Consider the following 19464-nt stretch of genomic DNA (forward strand, 5'->3'; position numbering starts at 1 on the left):
CACTTTGACTGTAGGAAGTTTTATTTGCAGGGGAAGATGGGACTCGGAGCCTGGAGGGCTGGGGGCAGCGAGTGGGCACAACGTGGATCACTTGGGGGAGCTCACTTGGGGGGCTCAGCGGCCAGCACAGGGAAGCAGCCTTCACGGTGCCACTGCCGGTCCCTCAGGCGGCGGATGGCCTGCATCTGCGGCTGGAAGGCACCCCACTCGTTCCAGTGCCGGAAGTCTCCGGGCTCCAGCAGGTACTGGTAGCCACGGTAGCCAGGATACTGGTAGCCGACCCAGCTGGGAGGAAAGAGAGGACGGTGTGGAGATGGCCAGCCTACCTGACGCCCCGGGCCCCTTCTCGGACCAGCTGCCTTGTCATCTCACCCTGCGTCCTCCACCCATCCGTCACTCAGCCCTGCAAGCTGGCCGGGGTCATACGGGTCTGGCCCGGCTGCTGTTCAGTCTTCCCCTCTCTGATGGGCCTCAGATGCTCCCTTCTGGAAAGCGGGCACAACCATGCGACCGACCAGTTGCAAGTGTTTTAGGGCTGGAGAGATGGCTTAGCGGTTAAGGCGCTTGCCTGCGAAGCCTGAGGGCCCGTGTCGTTCAACTCTCCAGATCCCACGTGAGCCAGACGCACAAAGGTGAGGCAAGCGCCAGGTCGCACGTGCCCACTAGGTGGCGCAAGCGTCTGGAGTTCGGTGGCAGTGGCTGTGGCCCCGGAGTGCCAATTCTCTCTCTTTCTCTCGCTCGCTGGCTTTCTCAAAAATAAAGTATTTTCGGGGGCCATACAGAGACACTGGCCTCACTGTTGGCCAAGCATGCTGCCTGCTAAGGTAGGAAGTTAATACGCATCCCACTGAAGGTGACTGTGCAGAGCAGGGGTGAACAGAATGAAACAAAAGAACGTGAAGCCTGGAGGCTGTGAGGACAGAGGCGACCAGAGGCCAGGTTGGCATGAATCTGGCTCCTTCGCTATGTGAGGAAGTCTGGGTGGGCCCTGGGAATCCACATCTCTGATCAGACAGCCTGGGCCCCAGTGAGAGGACTGCTTTGAACTAGTTGAGAGATTGTTGTCTGAGCCTCTGTTGTACCCGCTGAGGGGTGGGGACAATAATATTGGCACTGTCCCTCGGCTGCTGGTGGCGAGGTCTCCCTCACTGTCCACTTGAATGGTGACGTCAGGGTTTGGTGTTGAGGCAGTTCTCACAGGGAGGCATTGGCAGCGATTCTTGTCTAACTTCATCCTAGCCTGTGCCTGGTGTCTTTCCAGGCCCTTCTCAGACCTACTGCTCAAAGGCTGGTTTCTGTTCCCCACTTCTCAGAAGAAAAAAAAGGGGGACCTGCACTCCACCTCCACCCTCAGGCAGGCTCACATCCCCACCTCCGCCCTTAGACAGGCCCCTACTACACCACCACTCAGACAGGCTCACACCCTGACCTCCACCCTCAGACAGGCTCACACCCTGACCTCCACCCTCAGACAGGCTCACACCCTGATCTCTACCCTCAGACAGGCCCATACTCCACCACCACTAACAGACAGGCCCACACCTCACCACCACCCTCCGTCAGGCCCGCACTCGGCGGCCACCCTCAGACAGGCCTGCACGCTGGCTGGGCCCAGGAAGTCCCCGGAGGCAGGGCCAGCCCTCCCTGCGCGCTGACTTCTGGGGAGAGGGGCAAAGCCCCAGTCCTGAGTGTCACAGGAGGGAGGAAGTCTGCCATCTGCCCCCAGGGGGACACAGGGTCTAGGGCCTGGCTTGGGGCAGGAGGATAGATGGAGCGCCCCCGTTCAGCATTGGCCTTCCCAGTATCCTCCTGCGCATGGGTAGATAGGGCTCTGCCTGGGATCCCTCGAATTCTAGGAATCAAGGGGCAAGAGCCTTTCGGATGAGGGACTCGACCTATTGTGCAGCCGGCAACACTGAGGTGCAGAGAGGGGCGTGTCAGAGGTCACCATCTTATATCCCCAGGGACCACCAGCTCCCCAACACACATTTCTTTTCCCTCCATCCGTCCAGGTTCGATCCACACCAACTCTGCCCCCTGGTTACTCCTTTAAGGCCATCTATCTCAGCAGCCATCAGTCCCCCATCTGCCCTGGGCCTCATGGGCACACTGCTTAAACTGATGTTTGCCAACTGCCTCAGAACCCAGTCGTGAGCTCTGTGCCCTCCCAGCCCAGGCAGCCTGGAGCCTGGCCATGTGTGATGGCGGGGGTGGGGGGTGGGGGGCGGGGGGGCAGATTCTTACGTTCCGCTGGAGACGCTCACGCTGCCCACGCGGTCACAGAAACCGTACACCCAGAGGCTTGGCACGTCATCCTCCTGGATCTCCATGGTGTTGCCCTTGAAGTTGGCCCCTTCGAACAGGCAGATCTTATGTTCCTGGGAATCCTGGGGAGGCACAGGCAGGTCAGGAATTGAAGGAGGAAGGGAGCAGAGAGAAGGGGCAGAGTTGGGGACCCCTGAAGTTGTCTGGAGGGCTGAGTCTTGGCAGGCCCACAAGGGCCCCTTCTGCACGGCTACTGCCTGGCAGGTGAGGCCTCTTCTTCGTCTGGGAAAACGAAATGACAGTATCTTCGGTCCAGCGTGGGGCAGCGGGGTTAGGGGGTTGTCAGGAGGATAGAGCGAGCGACTGTCCCCACAGGTAGTGAGTTCAAGCTCAGAGTTGGGTGCATCCCTACTGTGTATGGTGGGAAGAAGTCACAGGTCTTGACCCACATCAAACAGCTAGCAAGGGGTAGGAGCTTTAAGAAAAGCATATCATTTCTAAGCCATAGCAATGTCCCTGGGCCATCGATGTTTATTCCTCTCTCTCTCTTTAATATTTATTTAATTTGCAGAGAGAGAGAGAGAGAAGAGAGACAGAGAATGGGCACACCAGGGCCTCCAGACGCTGCAAACAAACTTCAGATGCACGTGCCACCTTGTGCATCTGGCTTCACTTGGGTCCTGGGAATTGAACCCAGGTTGTTAGGCTTTGCAGGCAAGCGCCTGAACTGCTGAGCTATCTCTCCAGCCAGACGTTTGCTCTCTAATGGGTTACACACAGTGAAAGTCACAGGGAGGCCCTCGGGTTAGGAGAAGGAGGCATTTGGAACGGGTTTGAATCCTGCTTCTGACCTTTATGTTTTAGTGGTCTTGGGCATTTCACACTGTCCTCCAAGCCTCAGTGAGTCCACCTACAGGATGGGATGTCGGGCACATGATGCCCAAGGTGATAGTAATAGGCCTGGAAGAGACCTACATCCAGGCCTCACATGACTCTCTTCTGGCTTGCACTGATGTTGTTGCTGTTTTTTTCCTCTTTTGTGATGCTAGGGATTTAATCCCAACCTGGTACACACTAGGCCAGTGCCCTTCCATGGAGCCACACCCATATCCTGCATGGAATTACACATATGTATATATATATATATATATATATATATATATATATATATATATGTTTTTTTTTTTGAGAGAGAGAGAAAGAGGGAGAGGAAGAGAGAGAGAGAGAGAGAGAGAGAGAGAGAGAGAGAGAGAGAGAGAGAGAACAGGTGCACCAGGGCCTTCAGCCAATGCAAATGAACTTCAGATGTGTGCGCCCCCTTGTGGTGCATGCACGACATTGCCTGCTTGTGTCACTGTGTGTCTGACTACGTGGGACCCAGAGATTCAGACATGAGTTCTTAGGCTTTGCAGGCAAGCGCCTTAACCACTAAGCCACCTCTCCAGCCCTGCACGGAGTATCATGGAGATGAGCAGACCGAAGTGCAGAACCAGGCTGGCCTGGAAGTTCTCTCTGATGTCCACACCCAGCGTATGATGGTGCTCAGTAAACGAGTGCTATATTTACTGTTAATCCTTCCATGAAAGTCTCCAATAAAGCCAGGCATGGTGGTGCACGCCTACAGCCCCTGCTCTTGGGGGGCAGAGGTAGGAGGTTCACTGTGAGTTTGAGGCCAGCTTGAGACTACACAGCCCGGGCTTGAGCGATACCCTACCTCAAAACAAAAAAGACTTATGGGCTGGAGAGATGGCTCAGCAGTTAAGGCACTTGGCCTGCAAAGCCTGACAACCCAGGTTCAATTCCCCAGTACCCATGTAAGGCCAGATGCACAAAGTGACACATGAATCTGGAGTTCACTTGCGGTGGCTGGAGGCCCTTGACACACCCGTTCTCCCTGATTCTCTTTCTTCCTTTGTCTGTCTCTGCTTGAAAATAAATAAATAAAAATACTTAGGGCAGGAGAGATGGCTTAGTGGTTAAGGCGCTTGCCTGCGAAGTCTAAGGACCCACATTCGACTCCCCAGATCCCATGGAAGCTAGATGAAAGGTCGCACATGCACACAAGGTTGGTGCAAGTGTCTGGAATTTGATTGCAGTGGCTGCAGGCCCTGGTGCGCCAATTCTCTCTCTGTCTCTAAACAATATTTTTAAATTATTATTATTTTTTTGTACTAGGGTCTTGCTCTAGCCCAGGCTGACCTGGAATTCACTATGTAGTCTCAGGGTAGCCTCAAACTCAGAGAGATTCTCCTGCCTCTGCCTCCAAGTGCTGGGATTAAAGGCGTGCGCCACCACACCCGGCTAAACAACATATGTATGTATTTTAAAAGACTCCCATAGACGGAAGATGAAGGGTTCAGTTAATCCTCCCAAAGGGAAGGAAAATGGATCAGGGAAGACTTCCTATGAGGAGCGTGTGATTCTGAGAAGGAAGGTGGGGGAAGGGGACCCCAGATAACCTCTGAGCTGTCATATGAGCAATGCTCTTGGAGTAATAAATAGTTCAGGAGTGCTACTTAACTCCTGGTTACTATTGTGGGCCAGTCCATGGCTCCCCGCTGCTTCTGGGGGTCAAGACCAAACTCCTCTAGGCGCCCTCTGAGGCTCTGCTGGGCTGCAGCTGTCGGTTCAGTTGCCTGTTTTTAGCGTCCTCGGCCACATCTAGTCCGTCCCTGCTTCAAGAACTCTGCTTTCCCAGGTTCCTGGAAGGCTTTTGCACTCACTCTCCTCAGAGCTGACTCAGTTTTCCCACCACCACTTTAGGAGCTGGCTTCCCTGCCCCCACTGACTAGATGGGCTCCGTCAGCACCCCCACTTCCTCTCTTCCTCTTTCTTAGCCAGGGCCCACAGTCCGCTGCAGCAGGGGCCACTGTGTGTGGCTGTTGATTGATTTTTCAGGAATAGGACCTGAGAACATGGTATCCATGACCCTGCATGAGTGGGGTCTCCTTTAACCCAGGCACCAAGGTTAGAGGGGAGCCGGAGCCGGATGTGGTGGTGCACGCCTTTTATCCCAGCACTCTGGAGGCAGAGGTGTGTGTGGGGATCACTGTGAGTTTGTTTTTTTTGTTTTTCGAGGTAGGGTCTCACTCTAGCCCAGGCTGATCTGGAATTCACTATGGAGTCTCAGGGTGGCTTCAAACTCACAGCGATCAGCTGGGTGTGGTGGCGCACGCCTTTAATCCCAGCACTCATGAGGCAGAGGTAGGCGGATTACCGTGAGTTCGAGGCCACCCTGAGACTCCATAGCGAATTCCAGGTCAGCCTGGGCTAGATGAGACCTTACTTCAAAAACAAAAACAAAACAAGAAAAAGGAAAAGAGAGAGAGAAGAGCTGGCATGAGCAAGCCTGCCCCAGGTGCAGAAATGCCTGCGCTGAAGTAGATGGGCAGGTTTTCAAAACATCCCCTCTAATTTCCCTAGGGACCAGGCTAGAAGGGAGGCAGGAACACAGCAGGGTGGAGCTGCTCAGGAGAGGGACAATGGTGACCCTGCACCAGGATAGCAGGAGGGGACACAGAGGAAGGATCGAGTCACTGGACCTTAGCCCTGGCTGCAAGGAGACTCCTTAAGGGTGTAGAAAAGATGTCAGTGTCCTTAGCCCTGTGGCAGAGGTTTAGAGCTAAGTGACCTGGGGATGTAGAGGTGTTAGTTTATAAAATCTTCTAATAATATACTTTTCATTTATTTATTTATTCATTGGTTTTTCAAGGCAGGGTCTCACTCTGGCTCAGGCTGACCTGGAATTCACTATGTAGTCCAAGGGCGGCCTCGAACTCACAGTGATTCTCCTATCTCTGCCTCCTGAGTGTTGGGATTAAAGGCATGTGCCACCACACCCAGTTTCCATATATTAAATTTTTTAATCATTTTATTTATTTATTAATTAGATAGATAGATAGAGAGAGAGAGAGAGAGAGAAAATGGGCACTCCAGGGCCCCTAACCAGTGCAAACAAACTCCAGATGCATGTACCATGATGTGCATCTGGCTAATGTGGGATCTGGAGAATTGAACCTGAGTCCTTAGGCTTTGCAGGCAATTGCCTTAACTGCTAAGCTAGCTCTCCAGCCCTCCATATTTATTTATTTATTGATTGATTGATTTTTTTGAGATAGGGTCTCGCTCTAGCCCAGGCTGACCTGGAATTCACTATAGTCTCAGTGTGGCCTCGAACTCACAGTGTTCCTCTGCCTCCTGAGTGTTGGGATTAAAGCCATGCACCACCATGCCCGGCAAATCAAATAATATACTTTTTTTTAATTAACAACTTCCATGATTGTAAACAATATTCCATGGTAATGTTCTCCCTATCCCCACTTTCCCTTTTGAAACTCCATTCTCCATCATATCCTCTCCCCCTCTCAATCAGTCTCTCTTTTAATAATATACTTTTCAAAAATTAATATGGCCAGGCATGGTGGGGCATGCCTTTAATCCCAGCACTCAGGAGACAGAGGTAGGAGCATCATTGTGAGTTCGAGGCCACCCTGAGACTACATCGTGAATTCCAGGTCAACTTGGGCTAGAGCGAGACCCTACCTTAAGAAACAAAACACAACAACAAAAAAAGCTGGGCACCAGGAGGGACTGGCATAGAGGAGTCAGCTATGGTTGGCTCACGACTCTGGATAATGGATTCTCAGTTCTGGAAACAATGAGAATCACTGAGGTGACTCTATGATCTGAACCCTGGGCGTCTTCATTCTGACCTGGCTAAACATGCCGGGACTAATTCAATACAGTGACCCGTTACTGGCAGGTGCTGGTTGCCTTCCCTGACTTTCCCCTTCAGCCACTGCTGTTTCCTTTTCTTTTTGAGATAGGCCTGGTTTGTAGCCCAGGCTGACCTTGGACTCGCAATCTTCCTATTTGCACCTCCTAGGTGTGGGGACTACAGGCACGTGCCGCCCTGTCCCGCGCTGTGGCACGCCTTTCACCCTGTGGGTCGGTTGTTTTGGGTGGGCACTGGGGTTTTAGCAGCCCACCTCTCTAACCACTTGACCACCTTGTCCTGTGGACACTGGGATTTTAAAAGCTCCCCAGAAGGGTGTGACGTGTAGCCAGACATGCGAACGTCGTGCACAGAGAGAAGATCAAGGTGGACGCTGATATTTCAGGCTCTTTAACAGCGGAAATTGACCCTGAGCTCCTTGACGCCAGAGGAAGCACCTGGCGGGGGGAACTGGGTGGTGGTGATGGTGATGGTGATGGGCAGGGTGTGCCAGAATGTTCGCAGCACTGAGGGCATTGCAGAACTAAGGGCAAGGGCTCCTGCCCTTGAACACCCAGTCAGCAAGCTTCTCTACCCACCATCAGACCTCAAGCTGGCCCCTGCCCAGCTCCCCCCGCCCCCGCCACTTACCATCCTGACGGGCCGGAAGGACATGAGTCTGTCACTGCGGTAGCTGCTGGACCAGGTGTCCCAGCGTGGGTACTCGCCCTTCTCCAGGACAAACATCTCCCCTCGGAAGTTGGATTGCTCAAAGGCCACCCAGCTGGACACAGGACGGGCCACCACGAGACGCAAAGGGACAAGGAGAAAAATCATTAGCAGATGCATCCGCTCCCCACCAGCCTGCCTTTCTCTCTCCGCTTGCTCAGCAACCTGGGAGGCTGATATGAAAGTCCACAGTGTGCCCAGAGTGTCTGGGGCTGGCGGACCTGATGCTCTGCTCCTTACCTGCGGTGTGACTGTGGGCAGGTAGTTTCACCTCTCTGACCCTTCATCACCTAACATGACTATTCTGTGGATAGTATGAAGGATGTTGGTAGAGGATAAAATAAGATACCTTGTACCATGATGTGAGCAAACTATTACGACAAATAGAAAGTTTCATACAAGCTTTGACTACTGTAAGGACCTAGAGCCAAAGAACACATCAAGAGATATCCTCTTTTATTTATTTGCAGAGAGAGAGAGAGAGGGAGAAAGGGTGCACCAGGGCCTCCAGCCACTGCAAATGAACTCCAGACCCATGCCCAGCTTGTGCATCTGGCTCACATGGGCACTGGGGAATCGAACCTAGGTTGTTAGGCTTTGCTGGCAAGTGCCTTAACTGCTGAGCCATCTCTGCAGCACTTTTTGAAATTAAAAAATATTTCATTAATTTATTTATATTCATATATATTGTTTGCTTTTGAGGTAGGGTCTCACTCTAGCCCAGGCTGACCTGGAATTCACTATGTGGTCCTAGAATGGCCTCGAACTCACAGACCAACCTCATGTCCAAGAGCCTCAGTAGCTTGGACGGATAATGGGAGGAAATAAACGTGAATCTCAGCTCCGTGCTGAATTCATTTGACATTAAGGTACTCAGGACAGGGCCAGCCCTTTACAAGCAGTGATTAGAAATTAACAGCTTGGGGGATGGAGAGATGGCTCAGTGTGCTTGCCTGCGATGCTTCGAACCAGAGGCTCCTGGCCATGGGGCTGGTCATCACCGAAGTTGGATCAGCTCTTATCTCACATCTGAGCCTCTGGGAGTATTATTACCTCAGATTTGGTGTTCTGGTTTTGACACAGGGCCTCCCTGTGCAGCCCAGGCTGGCCTCAAACGCTTGGTGCTCTTGCATCTACCTCGGGAGTGCTGGGGTGACAGGGATGAACCACCACACCTGGCCCTTGTGTTTTAATTTAAAAAAAAATTATTATTTTTTTAAAATGGTGGCGCAGGTCTTTAATCCCAGCACTCAGGAGGCAGAGGTAGGAGATTCTCTGTGAGTTCAAGGCCACCCTGAGATGACATAGTGAATTCCAGGTCAGCCTGGGCTAGAGGGAGACCATACCGCGAAAAAAAAAAAAAAAAATTTAAGTCAAGTGTGGTGGCACATGCCTTTAATCTCAACAGTGCGGAGGCAGAGGTAGGAAAATCTCTGAGTTTGAGGCCAGTTTGCTCCAGATTTGAGTTTATGGGGAAAGAGGCCCCCTGAGCCAAGGTCATTCAAAAGACAGTGTTGGGTGCCAGGCAGAGTTCACAGAAGCATGGCTCTCCTCTCCTCCCCCTGCCCACCTTTACTTTTCCTGCCCATCTTTTCTTCCCATATCCCTGCTGACCCCTGACGTAGCCCTCACTCTTGGACCTCAGGCCTGTGTCTATCCTCTTTAGGAACAGCCCTGGAGGAGGGAGGGAGGGAGAGAGGGAGAAGGAGAGAGAGAGAGAGAGAGAGAGAGAGGAGCTGCCTCTGTGCTCTAGCTTTGAGTCATCAGCACCCAAAACAGACTGCCACCCCAACTTGGCCACATCCTGCAGTGCCTGCTCCCAGCTGGGCTTGGGGGATGGGTAGGGCTGAGCGAAAGCTAACCACACCAGAGCCGGAGTGGGCACAGTGGCACAAGTGGCCTCTGGATCGGAACACGGACCAGACTGCCCCGTGGAAACTCACAAGGCAGTGGCCAAGGGCGGACAATCATTGCTACCCCTTGGGTGTCCACAAAAATGCCAGTCCCATTCTACCTCAGAACCGCCTTGAGCTGGCCAGTGGGGGCCCCGCGGTTCTCCACATTCCTCAGATGGGAAACAGGCTTGGAGAGGGAGCAAGGCAGAGGAGGGAGTTGGCACTTGTGTTGGTGTGAGTCAGATGCCCCCCCCCCCCCCCCGCCCCGCCATAAACTCGTGTGTTCTGAATGCTCAGTCCGCAGCTGATGGCAATTTGGGAGGTGGAACCTTGCTGGAGGAGGTGTCTTTTTGAGGACGGGCTTATGGGTATTAGAGCCAGCCTCCCCTTTGCCAGAGTTTGGCACACTCTCCCGCTGCTATTGTCCACCTGCTGTGGCAGAGCTGACGTCCAGCCTCTGCTCATGCCATGCTGTGCCCTGCCATCACGGAGTGTCCCCTGGAGACTGTGAGCCAGAACAAACTCTTTCCTCCTGTCAGCTGCTTTTGGTTGGGCGCACTGCGCCAGCAACGAGAAGGTGACTACAATAGGACTCCAACCCACACTGGTCAGACCTCAGTGTGACCTTGAACCCAAGCTTATCTGACCACCTACACACCCTCTGCACCGAACAGAGCTGGAGCTGCTCAGAACTCCCAGTGACCACACCCTTGGAAGGCTTTTGGCCGGGAGGGCCTCAGCTCACGGGGCCGGCCCTTCCCAGCCAGTCTGTCCCAGAGACCATCACGCTTGCTTATTACAGGGACCACTAAGGCCCAGAGACACCCACCATCAGAACTGGGGTAACAGCTGATGATGAGGAGGAAAGCGATCAATCTGCATCATCAAATGCCAGCTGACTGCGACTCTCCCTGTGGTAGAGGACCCCTCCCCCACCAACACTCACGGTCCAGAGGTGACGATGAGACTGCGCACTCGGTCAAAGCCGCGGTCCCCCAGGTTCAGGCACTCCCCTGAGAACTCCACCCGACGGCCCTGGAAGTTTTCCTGCTCGAAGACCACCAGCTGCAGAGAGAGAAGCCCCCCCCCCCACCGGGGGTGGGGGAACAGAGTGAGGAGTGGCCCAGCTCCGTGCATCTGATGTCCGAACCAAACCAAACCAGACCAGACCAGACCAAACCAGACAACTCAAGTACTTTGGGTCCCATGAGGGTGTTGTGAGCCACTTTGTGAACTGAGTGTGTTCCTCTGTCTGCCTTTACTGAGTTGTAGGAATGGGGTCCTGGAGTGTCCCCCTTCCAGACGCTTCCTTTTTATTTTCTAATTCATTTATTTATTTGCAAGCAAAAAGAGACAGAAGAGAGACAGACAGGAAGATTGGCTGCACCAGGGCCTCTAGCCACTGCAAACTCCAGATGCGTGCACCACTTTGTGGCTTTATGTGGGTACTGGGGAATCGAACCTGGGTCATTAAGCTTTGCAAGCAATCTCTCCAGCCCCTTCCCTTTTTTTTTTTTTTTTTGAGATAGGATTTTTTTTTTTTTTTAAATGACAACCCTATCACTAGGACCTAAATTAAATTTGGGAGAGAAAGAAAAAGGTAGCGAGAGAGAGAGAGAGAGAGAGAGAGAATGGGTATACCAGGGCCTCTAGCCACTGCAAATGGTCTCCAGACACATGTGCCACATGTGTATCTGGCTTGCGTGGGTACTAGGGAATTGAACCTGGGTCCTTAGGCTTTGCAGGCAAGCACCTTAACCACTAAGCCATCTCTCCGGCCCCTGAGATAGGAGCTTGTTGTATAGCTCGGGCTTGCGTCACCACATCCGGCCTGAATCCCAACTTTTCTATGAGTTGTAGATTTGCAGGTACCTCCTTTCTGCCTTGTTAAAAATTTAAATTAATGGGGCTGGAAAGATGGCTTAGCTGTTAAGGCGTTTGCCTGTAAAGCCTAAGGACCCAGATTCAATTCCCCAGGTCCCATGTAAGCCAGATGCACTTGGTGACGCATGTGCCTGGAGTTCATGTGCAGTGGCTAGAGGCCCTGGCACACGCATTCTCTCCCTGTCTTTTAATAAATACATACAAAATTTAAGTTAATGATTAAACAAAATAACATAAATGAAAGGCAGCCATATGCAGACCAGACATGTGTCTGTCATGAACCAAGGATGCTCAGTTCTCTGCATCTGCTGTCGAAAACGAGCCCTGTCCCAGGGGCTGAACGTCTGGCTCTTTAGGAGGCCTGGAGCCTGGAGCCTGACAGAATTACCTTTTTTGGGGGGGTAGTGTGGGGGTCAAAGACAGGCCTGCTACCTTGGTGGTTCTCCTGGGAGGAGTTGTGCCCACCGCTGAGCCACGTACCCTACTTCTGGCTTTGACACCCCAAGCACAGCATGAGCAAGGCGGGTGGGTGCCAGTGAACTTCCACAGGGAGGGCCGTGTGTCGGTGGAGACTTCGCTCCTGAGGGAGGGGAAAGGACGGGGAAGCAAGGACAGAAGACGGGCAAAAGGGCAGAATGAATAAGAGGGGCTGGAGGGATGGCTCCGTGGTTAGAGGTGCTTGCTCATAAAGCCCGATGGCCCCGGTTCATTTCCCCAGTGACCACATAAAGTGTGCATCTGGAGTGTGGCTGCAGTGGTAGGAGGCCCTGGTGAGCCCGTGGTTTCTCTCTCTCTCTCTTTCTTTATATATATATAAAATAAATAAAAATTTACAAATAATAAAATTTAAAATAAATGAATACATAAAAGTAATAATTAAATAAATAAAAATAAACAAAGACTGTGGCTGGAGAGATGGTTTAGCGGTCAAGGTGCTTGTCTGCAAAACCTAAGGACCCAGTTTTGATTCTCCAGGACCCAAGTTAGCCAGATGCACAAGGTGGCGCATGCGTCTGGAGTTCGTCCGCAGTGGCTAGATAGAGGCCCTGGCGCGCCCATTCTCTGTCTCTCTCTCCTTCTGCTTACAAATAAATAAATAAAGTTTAAAAATTAAGAAAAAGAACATGAGGAGGAAGAGAGAGGGAAAAGAGAAAGAGAAGCGAAGAGGGAGAAAGAAGGAGATAAGAAGAGGAGGAAAGAAGGAACTGTGGAGGAAGGGAAGGGGAGAGATACGGGGGCCATGGCTCAAGGAAGCCCAGCGCCCCACCCTAGCCCTTACCCTGTAGCTTCCAGGAGGCAGGTCGCCCACTTTGGCGCTAGGTCTGGGCACAGAAGCAGGCGCCGGGACAGGGGCGGGGGCCGGGGCTGGGGTGGGTCCGGCGGCCGGTGCCAGTCCAATGGAAGGGGCTCCCTTTGCCTTGGCATCGGGGGCCGGGTTCACGGCTGAGGTGGTCGCAGCCTTGGCAGCCTGAGACATGGTTCCCGCTGCTGCAAAAGAAACCTTTGGCCTGGGTGACTTTGGGATGGCATGTGAGTCCCCCGTTCCTGTGTCCGTGGGCGTCTTCCAATTATTTTATTATTATTATTTTTTCCTCCTTGGAGATACATGCCTTGCAGCTTCCTGTCCATCTCGGCTTCCCAGGGGGACACAGTCATAGGCACGAAAGCCGCTCACCCTGACCTTGGCCATGGGCTGGCTGGGGACAGGATTGCTGGAGGGACAGGCACCCTTACCCGAGGCCACAGTGGGACGGATGGGCCACTGGGCTACATGTACCCAGCGCACACACGTGGCTTATTCACTTCGGTGCTTGACTCTGCCCACCGCGGGAAGCTACGCCGTGCACGTTCCGACCCTGTGCCAGTCTGCGGCGCCTGGCTCCGGCTCGGGTGGAGGCCGGGCAGGTGGAGGCGCAGATGCCAGCTCAGGGCTTGGGAACGCAGGCAAAGCAGAGGGACGGGCTGCGTGCGCGCCGCGCGTTCTAGAAACAAAGACTGTGGCTGTGTGGGTGTTGGGTGGAGGGGGCTTTGGCCGGCTTCAGAGGTCCCTCGTTACCTTGCAGACGTGCACTCTTGGGTGCGGACTGTGCTTGCCCGGCCTATGCCCTCCCAGGGTTCGGCAGGACCGGAAGACCCTTGGCAGCCCAGAGCTGCTGGTCGTCCCGACGCCCTTTCTCTATTTGGAATGCGCCCATGGCAAGACTGTGGAGCCCCGCCACTGTGGGAGGACCACACATCTGCGCCACATCTGGGGCTTCCCATCTCTCCCCCGCCAAGGTCCCTGTTCTGGGAAAGACTCCCTAGGGGTTATGCTTCTTTCCAGGCCATGTGCGCCTCCTTCCTCATCTGCCTGTCTCTTGTTCGCGTCCATCTTTGACTCTCTTCCCTCCTCTCCTATCTCTCTCCTTCCCTCTCTCTTCCCCTTCCTACTTCCTTTCCTTCCTTCTTTCCTCCCTCCCTTCCTTCTGAGGTCTTTTTTTTGGGGGGGGGGTTGAGGTAGGGTCTTGCTCTAGCCCAGGCTGACCTGGAATTCATTATGAAGTCTCAGGGTGCCCTCGAACTCATGGCGATCCTCCTACCTCTGCCTCCTGAGTGCTGGGATTAAAGGCGTGCGCCACCACGCTGGCCTTCTGTATTTTATTGTCGTTGTTGTTGTTATTATTATTATTATTAGATAGGCTCTCACACTCTAGCCCACTCTGGCCTAAAACTTGCAGCTATCCTCCTGCCTCACCCCCTCACGGGCTGGGATTAGAGGTGTGCACCAGCACCCCCAGCTCCCATTCCTCTTTCTGTTTCTCCCCAGCCACCTATCTGTTCCTGAACACTTTCTGCTGCTTATTTTCATCGCCCTCCCCAGACCCAGTTCTTGGCAGCGTGGCAGCCCCCCCCCTTACCTTTGGACTCCAGTACTTCCTGCTGGAGGACTAGTGGGTCTGTGGGTGCCCAGGGGCCAACCCCCCATTTTATAACCTGGCAGACGGCAGGCTCTATAGTGTGTGACACAAAGAGGCAGCTGGCTCAGCAGCCTGAGCAGGGCCCGGGCCCAGCGCTGCGTGCTTACTGCACACGCCAGCACTTTCCGGCGCAGATCGGGAGCACGCAGGGAAGCCCCTGGTCTCTGACCCCACCCTGACTCCTGGCTCCCATCACCCCAGTTTGCGGAGGGGCTTGGGGCCCCTGCTGGCTGCCAGGCAAGGAATCCTGAACCAGGCACTGGACACTGTGGGGACCCCACCGCAAAAAGAGAGACAGACAGACATCCGTCCAGCTAAGGCAATAAGCACTCCCAAAGGCTGAAAGCTGTTGGAAGGTAGATGCGCTACACCTCCTCTCGCAAAGGGCGGAATATGAGGCCCAGGCAGAGCGAGGTCCACGCACAGGCTCCCACCATGTGAATTCATAGGCAAGTGGAGTCCCCGGCCCCGCGGTGGGAGGACAGTACAGCCGGGCTATCTGCATGCAGCCTAGACCCAGTGGGATGTGTCCAGGGTCCACAAGTTCCCATGGGACCCTGCGCGCCCTTGAAGCCTGGCCTCATCTTGTGGTCGCTCTGGCCTGGGCCCAGCACTAGCTGTGACCCTGCACCCATGGGTTTCTCTCTGCCAACAGCCTCCCTGTGGCCTTTCATCCGGGGCCAAAGCCTGGAAGTCGGGAAACCATGGACCAGGGGCAGCCATTGGAGCCCAGGCCAAGATGCCTGTGGTGGGGACCACCCATAGGTCTAGACCTCCTGGGCAGACGTCTGGGGCAGTTACCGCCCCACCCCCACCACCCACCACAATGGGCTGCTTGCCAGAGAGTTGGGGGAGGAGGATGGGGTGTCTGGTCTTGTTGGGAGGCTCCGTTCTGACTTTTACTATTTTTTTTTTTTTTTTTTTTTTTGAGATGAGGTCTTGCTCTAGCCCAGGCTGACCTGGAATAGTCTCAGGGTGTCCTCAAACTCATGGTGATCCTCTTACCTCTGCCTCCCACATATTGGGATTAAAGGCCTGTGCCATCACGGCCGGCTCACTCTGGTATTTTTGTTGTTGTTGTTGCTGCTTTGTTTTCGAGGTAGGGTCTCACTCTAGTCCAGGCTGACCTGGAATTCACTATGTAGCCTCAGGGTGGCCATCTTCCTAATTCTGCCTCATGAGTGCTGGGATTAAAAGCATGCGCCATCATGCCCGGCTTCCCTCTGATATATATAGTTTTAATATTTTTATTTACTTGCAAATGCAAGCAAAGAGAGAGAGAGGGAGAGAAGCAGTGACAGAGAGAATGGGCGCGCCAGGGCCTTCAGCCACTGCAGATGAACTCCAGACGCGTGCACCCCCTTGTGCAACTGGCTTTATGTGGGACCTGGGGAATTGAACCCGGGTCATTAGGCTTTGCAGGCGAGCGCCTTAACCACTGAGCCACCTCTCCAGCCCCCATGCCTAACGGTCTCTCCCTCCTCCTCAGAACCAGCCTCATTTATAGAAGTCAAGGCAGCTCCTTTCTCTGTTCCCTTTCTCTCCACGTAGAAGTATAACTCATATCCACCTATCTGTGTTCCTTCCTTCCTTTTTTTTTAAAATTATTTATTTATTTATTTGAGAGAGACGGACACAGAAAGAAAGACAGATAGAGGGAGAGAGAGAGAATGGGCGCGCCAGGGCTTCCAGCCTCTGCAAACGAACTCCAGACGCGTGCGCCCCCTTGTGCATCTGGCTAACGTGGGTCCTGGGGAACCGAGCCTCGAACCGGGGTCCTTAGGCTTCACAGGCGAGCGCTTAACCGCTAAGCCATCTCTCCAGCCCCCTTCCTTCCTTTTTTAAAAATATATTTTATTTATATATTTATTTGAGAGAGAGAAAGAGGGAGGGAGGGAGAGAGAGAGAGAGAATGGGCGCTCCAGGGCGTCGGGCTACTGTGTGCGCCTCCTTGTGCATCTGGCTTTGCAGGCAAAGGTCTTAACCGCTAAGCCATCTCTCCAGCTCCGTTCCTTCCTTTTTTGGAGATAGAATCTTAGGTAGCACAGTCTGACCTGCAACTTACGACATATCGGAAGATAACCTTGAACTCCTGATCCTTCTGCCTCCACCTTCAGAGAGCTATTCTTGGTGGACAATTCACCTTCTAACTCCTGAGTCAGACCTCTTAGATGTTAGACAGTTCTGCTTTTTAAGATATATACATATGTGTGTGTGTGTGTGTGTATGTATGTATATATATAATTTATTTATATACACACTGGTGGATGTGTGTGGTGTGTTAGGGAATGTACCAGGATCTCTTACCCTTGCAAAGGAATCAAAGGAACATCAGACACTTGAGCCACTTTTAAAAATAGATATATAAGCGGGGCATGGTGGCACACACCTTTAATCCCAGCACTCGGGAGACAGAGGTAAGAGGATCATTGAGAGTTCAAGGCTACCCGGAGACTACATAGTGGATTCCAGGTTAGCCTGAGCTAGAGTGAGACCCTACTTCACAAAACAAAACAAAAAGATATATACATATACATATATGTGTATATTTATTTGAGGAGAAAAAAGAAAGACAGAGGGGGGTAGGGAGAGGGAGCATATGGGCACGCTAGGGCCTCCTGTTGCTACAAACCAACTCCAGATGCATGCGCCACCTTGTGCATCTGCCTTTACGTGGGTCCTGGGGAATCAAACCCAGGCAGTAAGGTTTTGCAAACAAGCTCCTTTAACTGCTAAGTCATCTCTCCAGCCCTTGAGCCATTTATTTTTTCTGTCCAGCCGCTTGAGAATTGAACCCCAGTCGAGCCACCTTCCCTAGCCCACACACCTGCTTTTGAGGAAAGATTATTTACTTACAACAACGTTTATCATTCTCCAGAATGGCAGAAACCAGAATGTCTTCTGTGATCCTGAAACAGGTACAAATGTTCATGGCTGAGTCACGATCATCCTCACAACACCCCAACCTCTCACGGAAGCCCCGGCTCATCTTGTATCCACTTTCCTTTCCCTTTCCCTTTCCCTTTCCCTTTCCTTTCCTTTCCTTTCCTTTCCTTTCCCTTTCCCTTTCCTTTCCTTTCCTTTCCTTTCCTTTTTTTTTTTTTTTTTTGAGGTAGGGTCTTACTGTAGCCCAGGTTGACCTGGAATTCACGATGTAGTCTCAGGGTGGCCTTGAACTCATGACGACCGAGTGGGCCACCACCCCCCTCCAGCTCTTGTACCCATTTTCGTATGAGCTAACTGAGGCGCAGAGAGATGAGGAACGGTCCCCAGTTGCTCAGCCCGCAGGCGTGCGGTGGACACAGGGCTGGACCACCAGCCACAGAGGCTGCGACCCAGATGCGCCGCATCCGAGTCACACATGGGTGGACCTGCCGCACCTCTCTCCCAGGAAGGAAAGGATGCCTGGTCACACAGAGACAAAGAGACAAGGATGGATTTCAGCCCAGGTGATCTGCTTCCCAGCCATGCCCTTTCCCGTTTCCTGAGACAGGCTCCCTCAAGAAACGGAGGTGCACACAGAGAAGCGGGCACACGCCGGGTTTGGCACATGAGCTACCCGTGGAAGACTGCAGACCCTCGGTTCTGTCCCTATAGCCACTAGGATGCTTCCAGAAACTGCAGATCCTTGCAGGCTCTGGCCCCGCCCCCTCCTCCTGCCTAGCCCCACCCACCTCCTACGAGCCACGCCCACCACCCCTATCCAGCCCTACCCGCCTCTCCTATGGCGCATCCTTCAGGACCCCTGAGCTCCGGCCCAGGTGGGGTACTAGCTCTATTTTGCATTGTGTCTAAAGCCTTCACCCACCCCCCCAACTTTTGCTTACAATATCCCTCTGTGGTAATTTGAAAGTTTGAATCTATGTCCCAATAGACTCATGCGTTAGGGATTTTTTTGTTTTGTTTTGTTTTGTTTTTTTCCAGGTAGAAGCTCACTCTAGCCCAGTAGCCCAAGCTGACCCGGAATTCACAGCGATCCTCCGACCTCTGCCTCCTGAGTGCTGGGACTAAAGGTGTGGTTTAAAGCTTATCATTTAGAGTTCAGCTGCCTGGTTGGGAGAGATGTCCCTGGGGGCCGATCCTGGGGTCCGGCTCTGAGGTGCGTTGGGGGAGGATCTGATTTCCAGGCTAAAGGCTTGCTAGGAGGTCTCGGCTCTGCCTGGGCCCCACTGTTTGCTGCCCTATTGGTGCCTGTGCTGCTGGCTGCTTGCTGCTGGTGGTTCCCCACCCCCCTTGTATTTATGAATGGGAGCCAGTGGCTTCCGCCCTTGGATCTGTAACGCCCCCTGGGATCTGTAAGCAGAAATACACCTTTCCTCTTATAAACTGTGCCAGGTTTGGAAGTTCACTGCAGCAACGTGAAGCTGTCTGCAACACCCTCCTTCCTTCCATGTTGCTGTGCAGTTCTCTGTACTCCTCAGAGCTGAGTTGACATGCTGCCTCCAACAGGCATGAGGCCTCCAACAGGCATGAGGGGTGTGGTTGATTTCTGTCCTGTCCATAGACAGAGACTGGGCTGGAGAGATGGCTTAGCGGTCAAGGCGCTTGCCTGCAAAGCCTGAGGACCCATGTTCTACTCTCCTGATCCCACCTAAGTCAGACACACAAAGGGGAGGCAAGCGCAATGTCTCACAAGCCCGCTAGGTGGCGCAAGCATCTGGCGTTCAATTGCGGTGGATGAGGCTCTGGCGTGCCAATTCTATCTCTCACTCTCTCTAAAACAAGTAAATAAATAAAAATTAAAAAAAAAAAATAGAGACTGAAAGGAGAGATCCAGTTAAGGTCACACAGCTTGAGGGACGATGCTGAACTCCTGTGACACTGCTCCCGCTGGTCACAACCAGGGCGAGGCCAGCACTCCCTCCCAGCTATGGCCAGAGCTGCTGACATGTCCCCTGGGGCTGGGCCAGGGCTGGCTTTTGTTTCGCCAGCTAGCTTGCTGAATTGGAGTTTTGTCTCCAGGGGCCCCTCTCCCCTTCCTGCCTATAAGAGCCTGACCTTAGCCAGTCCTGGTTCTGAC

General features: G+C 53.1%; 1 protein-coding gene across 1 annotated transcript; it reads right to left on the minus strand.

Annotated features, from left to right (window-relative positions):
* Positions 1 to 17: 17 nt before the first annotated feature.
* Crybb1 (crystallin beta B1) lies at positions 18 to 14470 on the minus strand. Its single transcript, XM_045132952.1, has 6 exons — positions 14385 to 14470; positions 12767 to 12975; positions 10550 to 10668; positions 7631 to 7763; positions 2245 to 2387; positions 18 to 285 (listed from the first exon to the last, which is right to left on the minus strand). Exons 2-6 carry the CDS (start codon positions 12962 to 12964, stop codon positions 102 to 104), a joined length of 777 nt encoding a protein of 258 aa, XP_044988887.1. The 5' UTR covers positions 12965 to 12975; positions 14385 to 14470; the 3' UTR covers positions 18 to 101.
* Between the last annotated feature and the right edge of the window lie 4994 nt (positions 14471 to 19464).

The sequence above is a fragment of the Jaculus jaculus genome, chromosome 13 (genome assembly GCF_020740685.1).
Source record: "Jaculus jaculus isolate mJacJac1 chromosome 13, mJacJac1.mat.Y.cur, whole genome shotgun sequence".
NCBI classification, from domain to species: Eukaryota; Metazoa; Chordata; class Mammalia; order Rodentia; family Dipodidae; genus Jaculus; species Jaculus jaculus.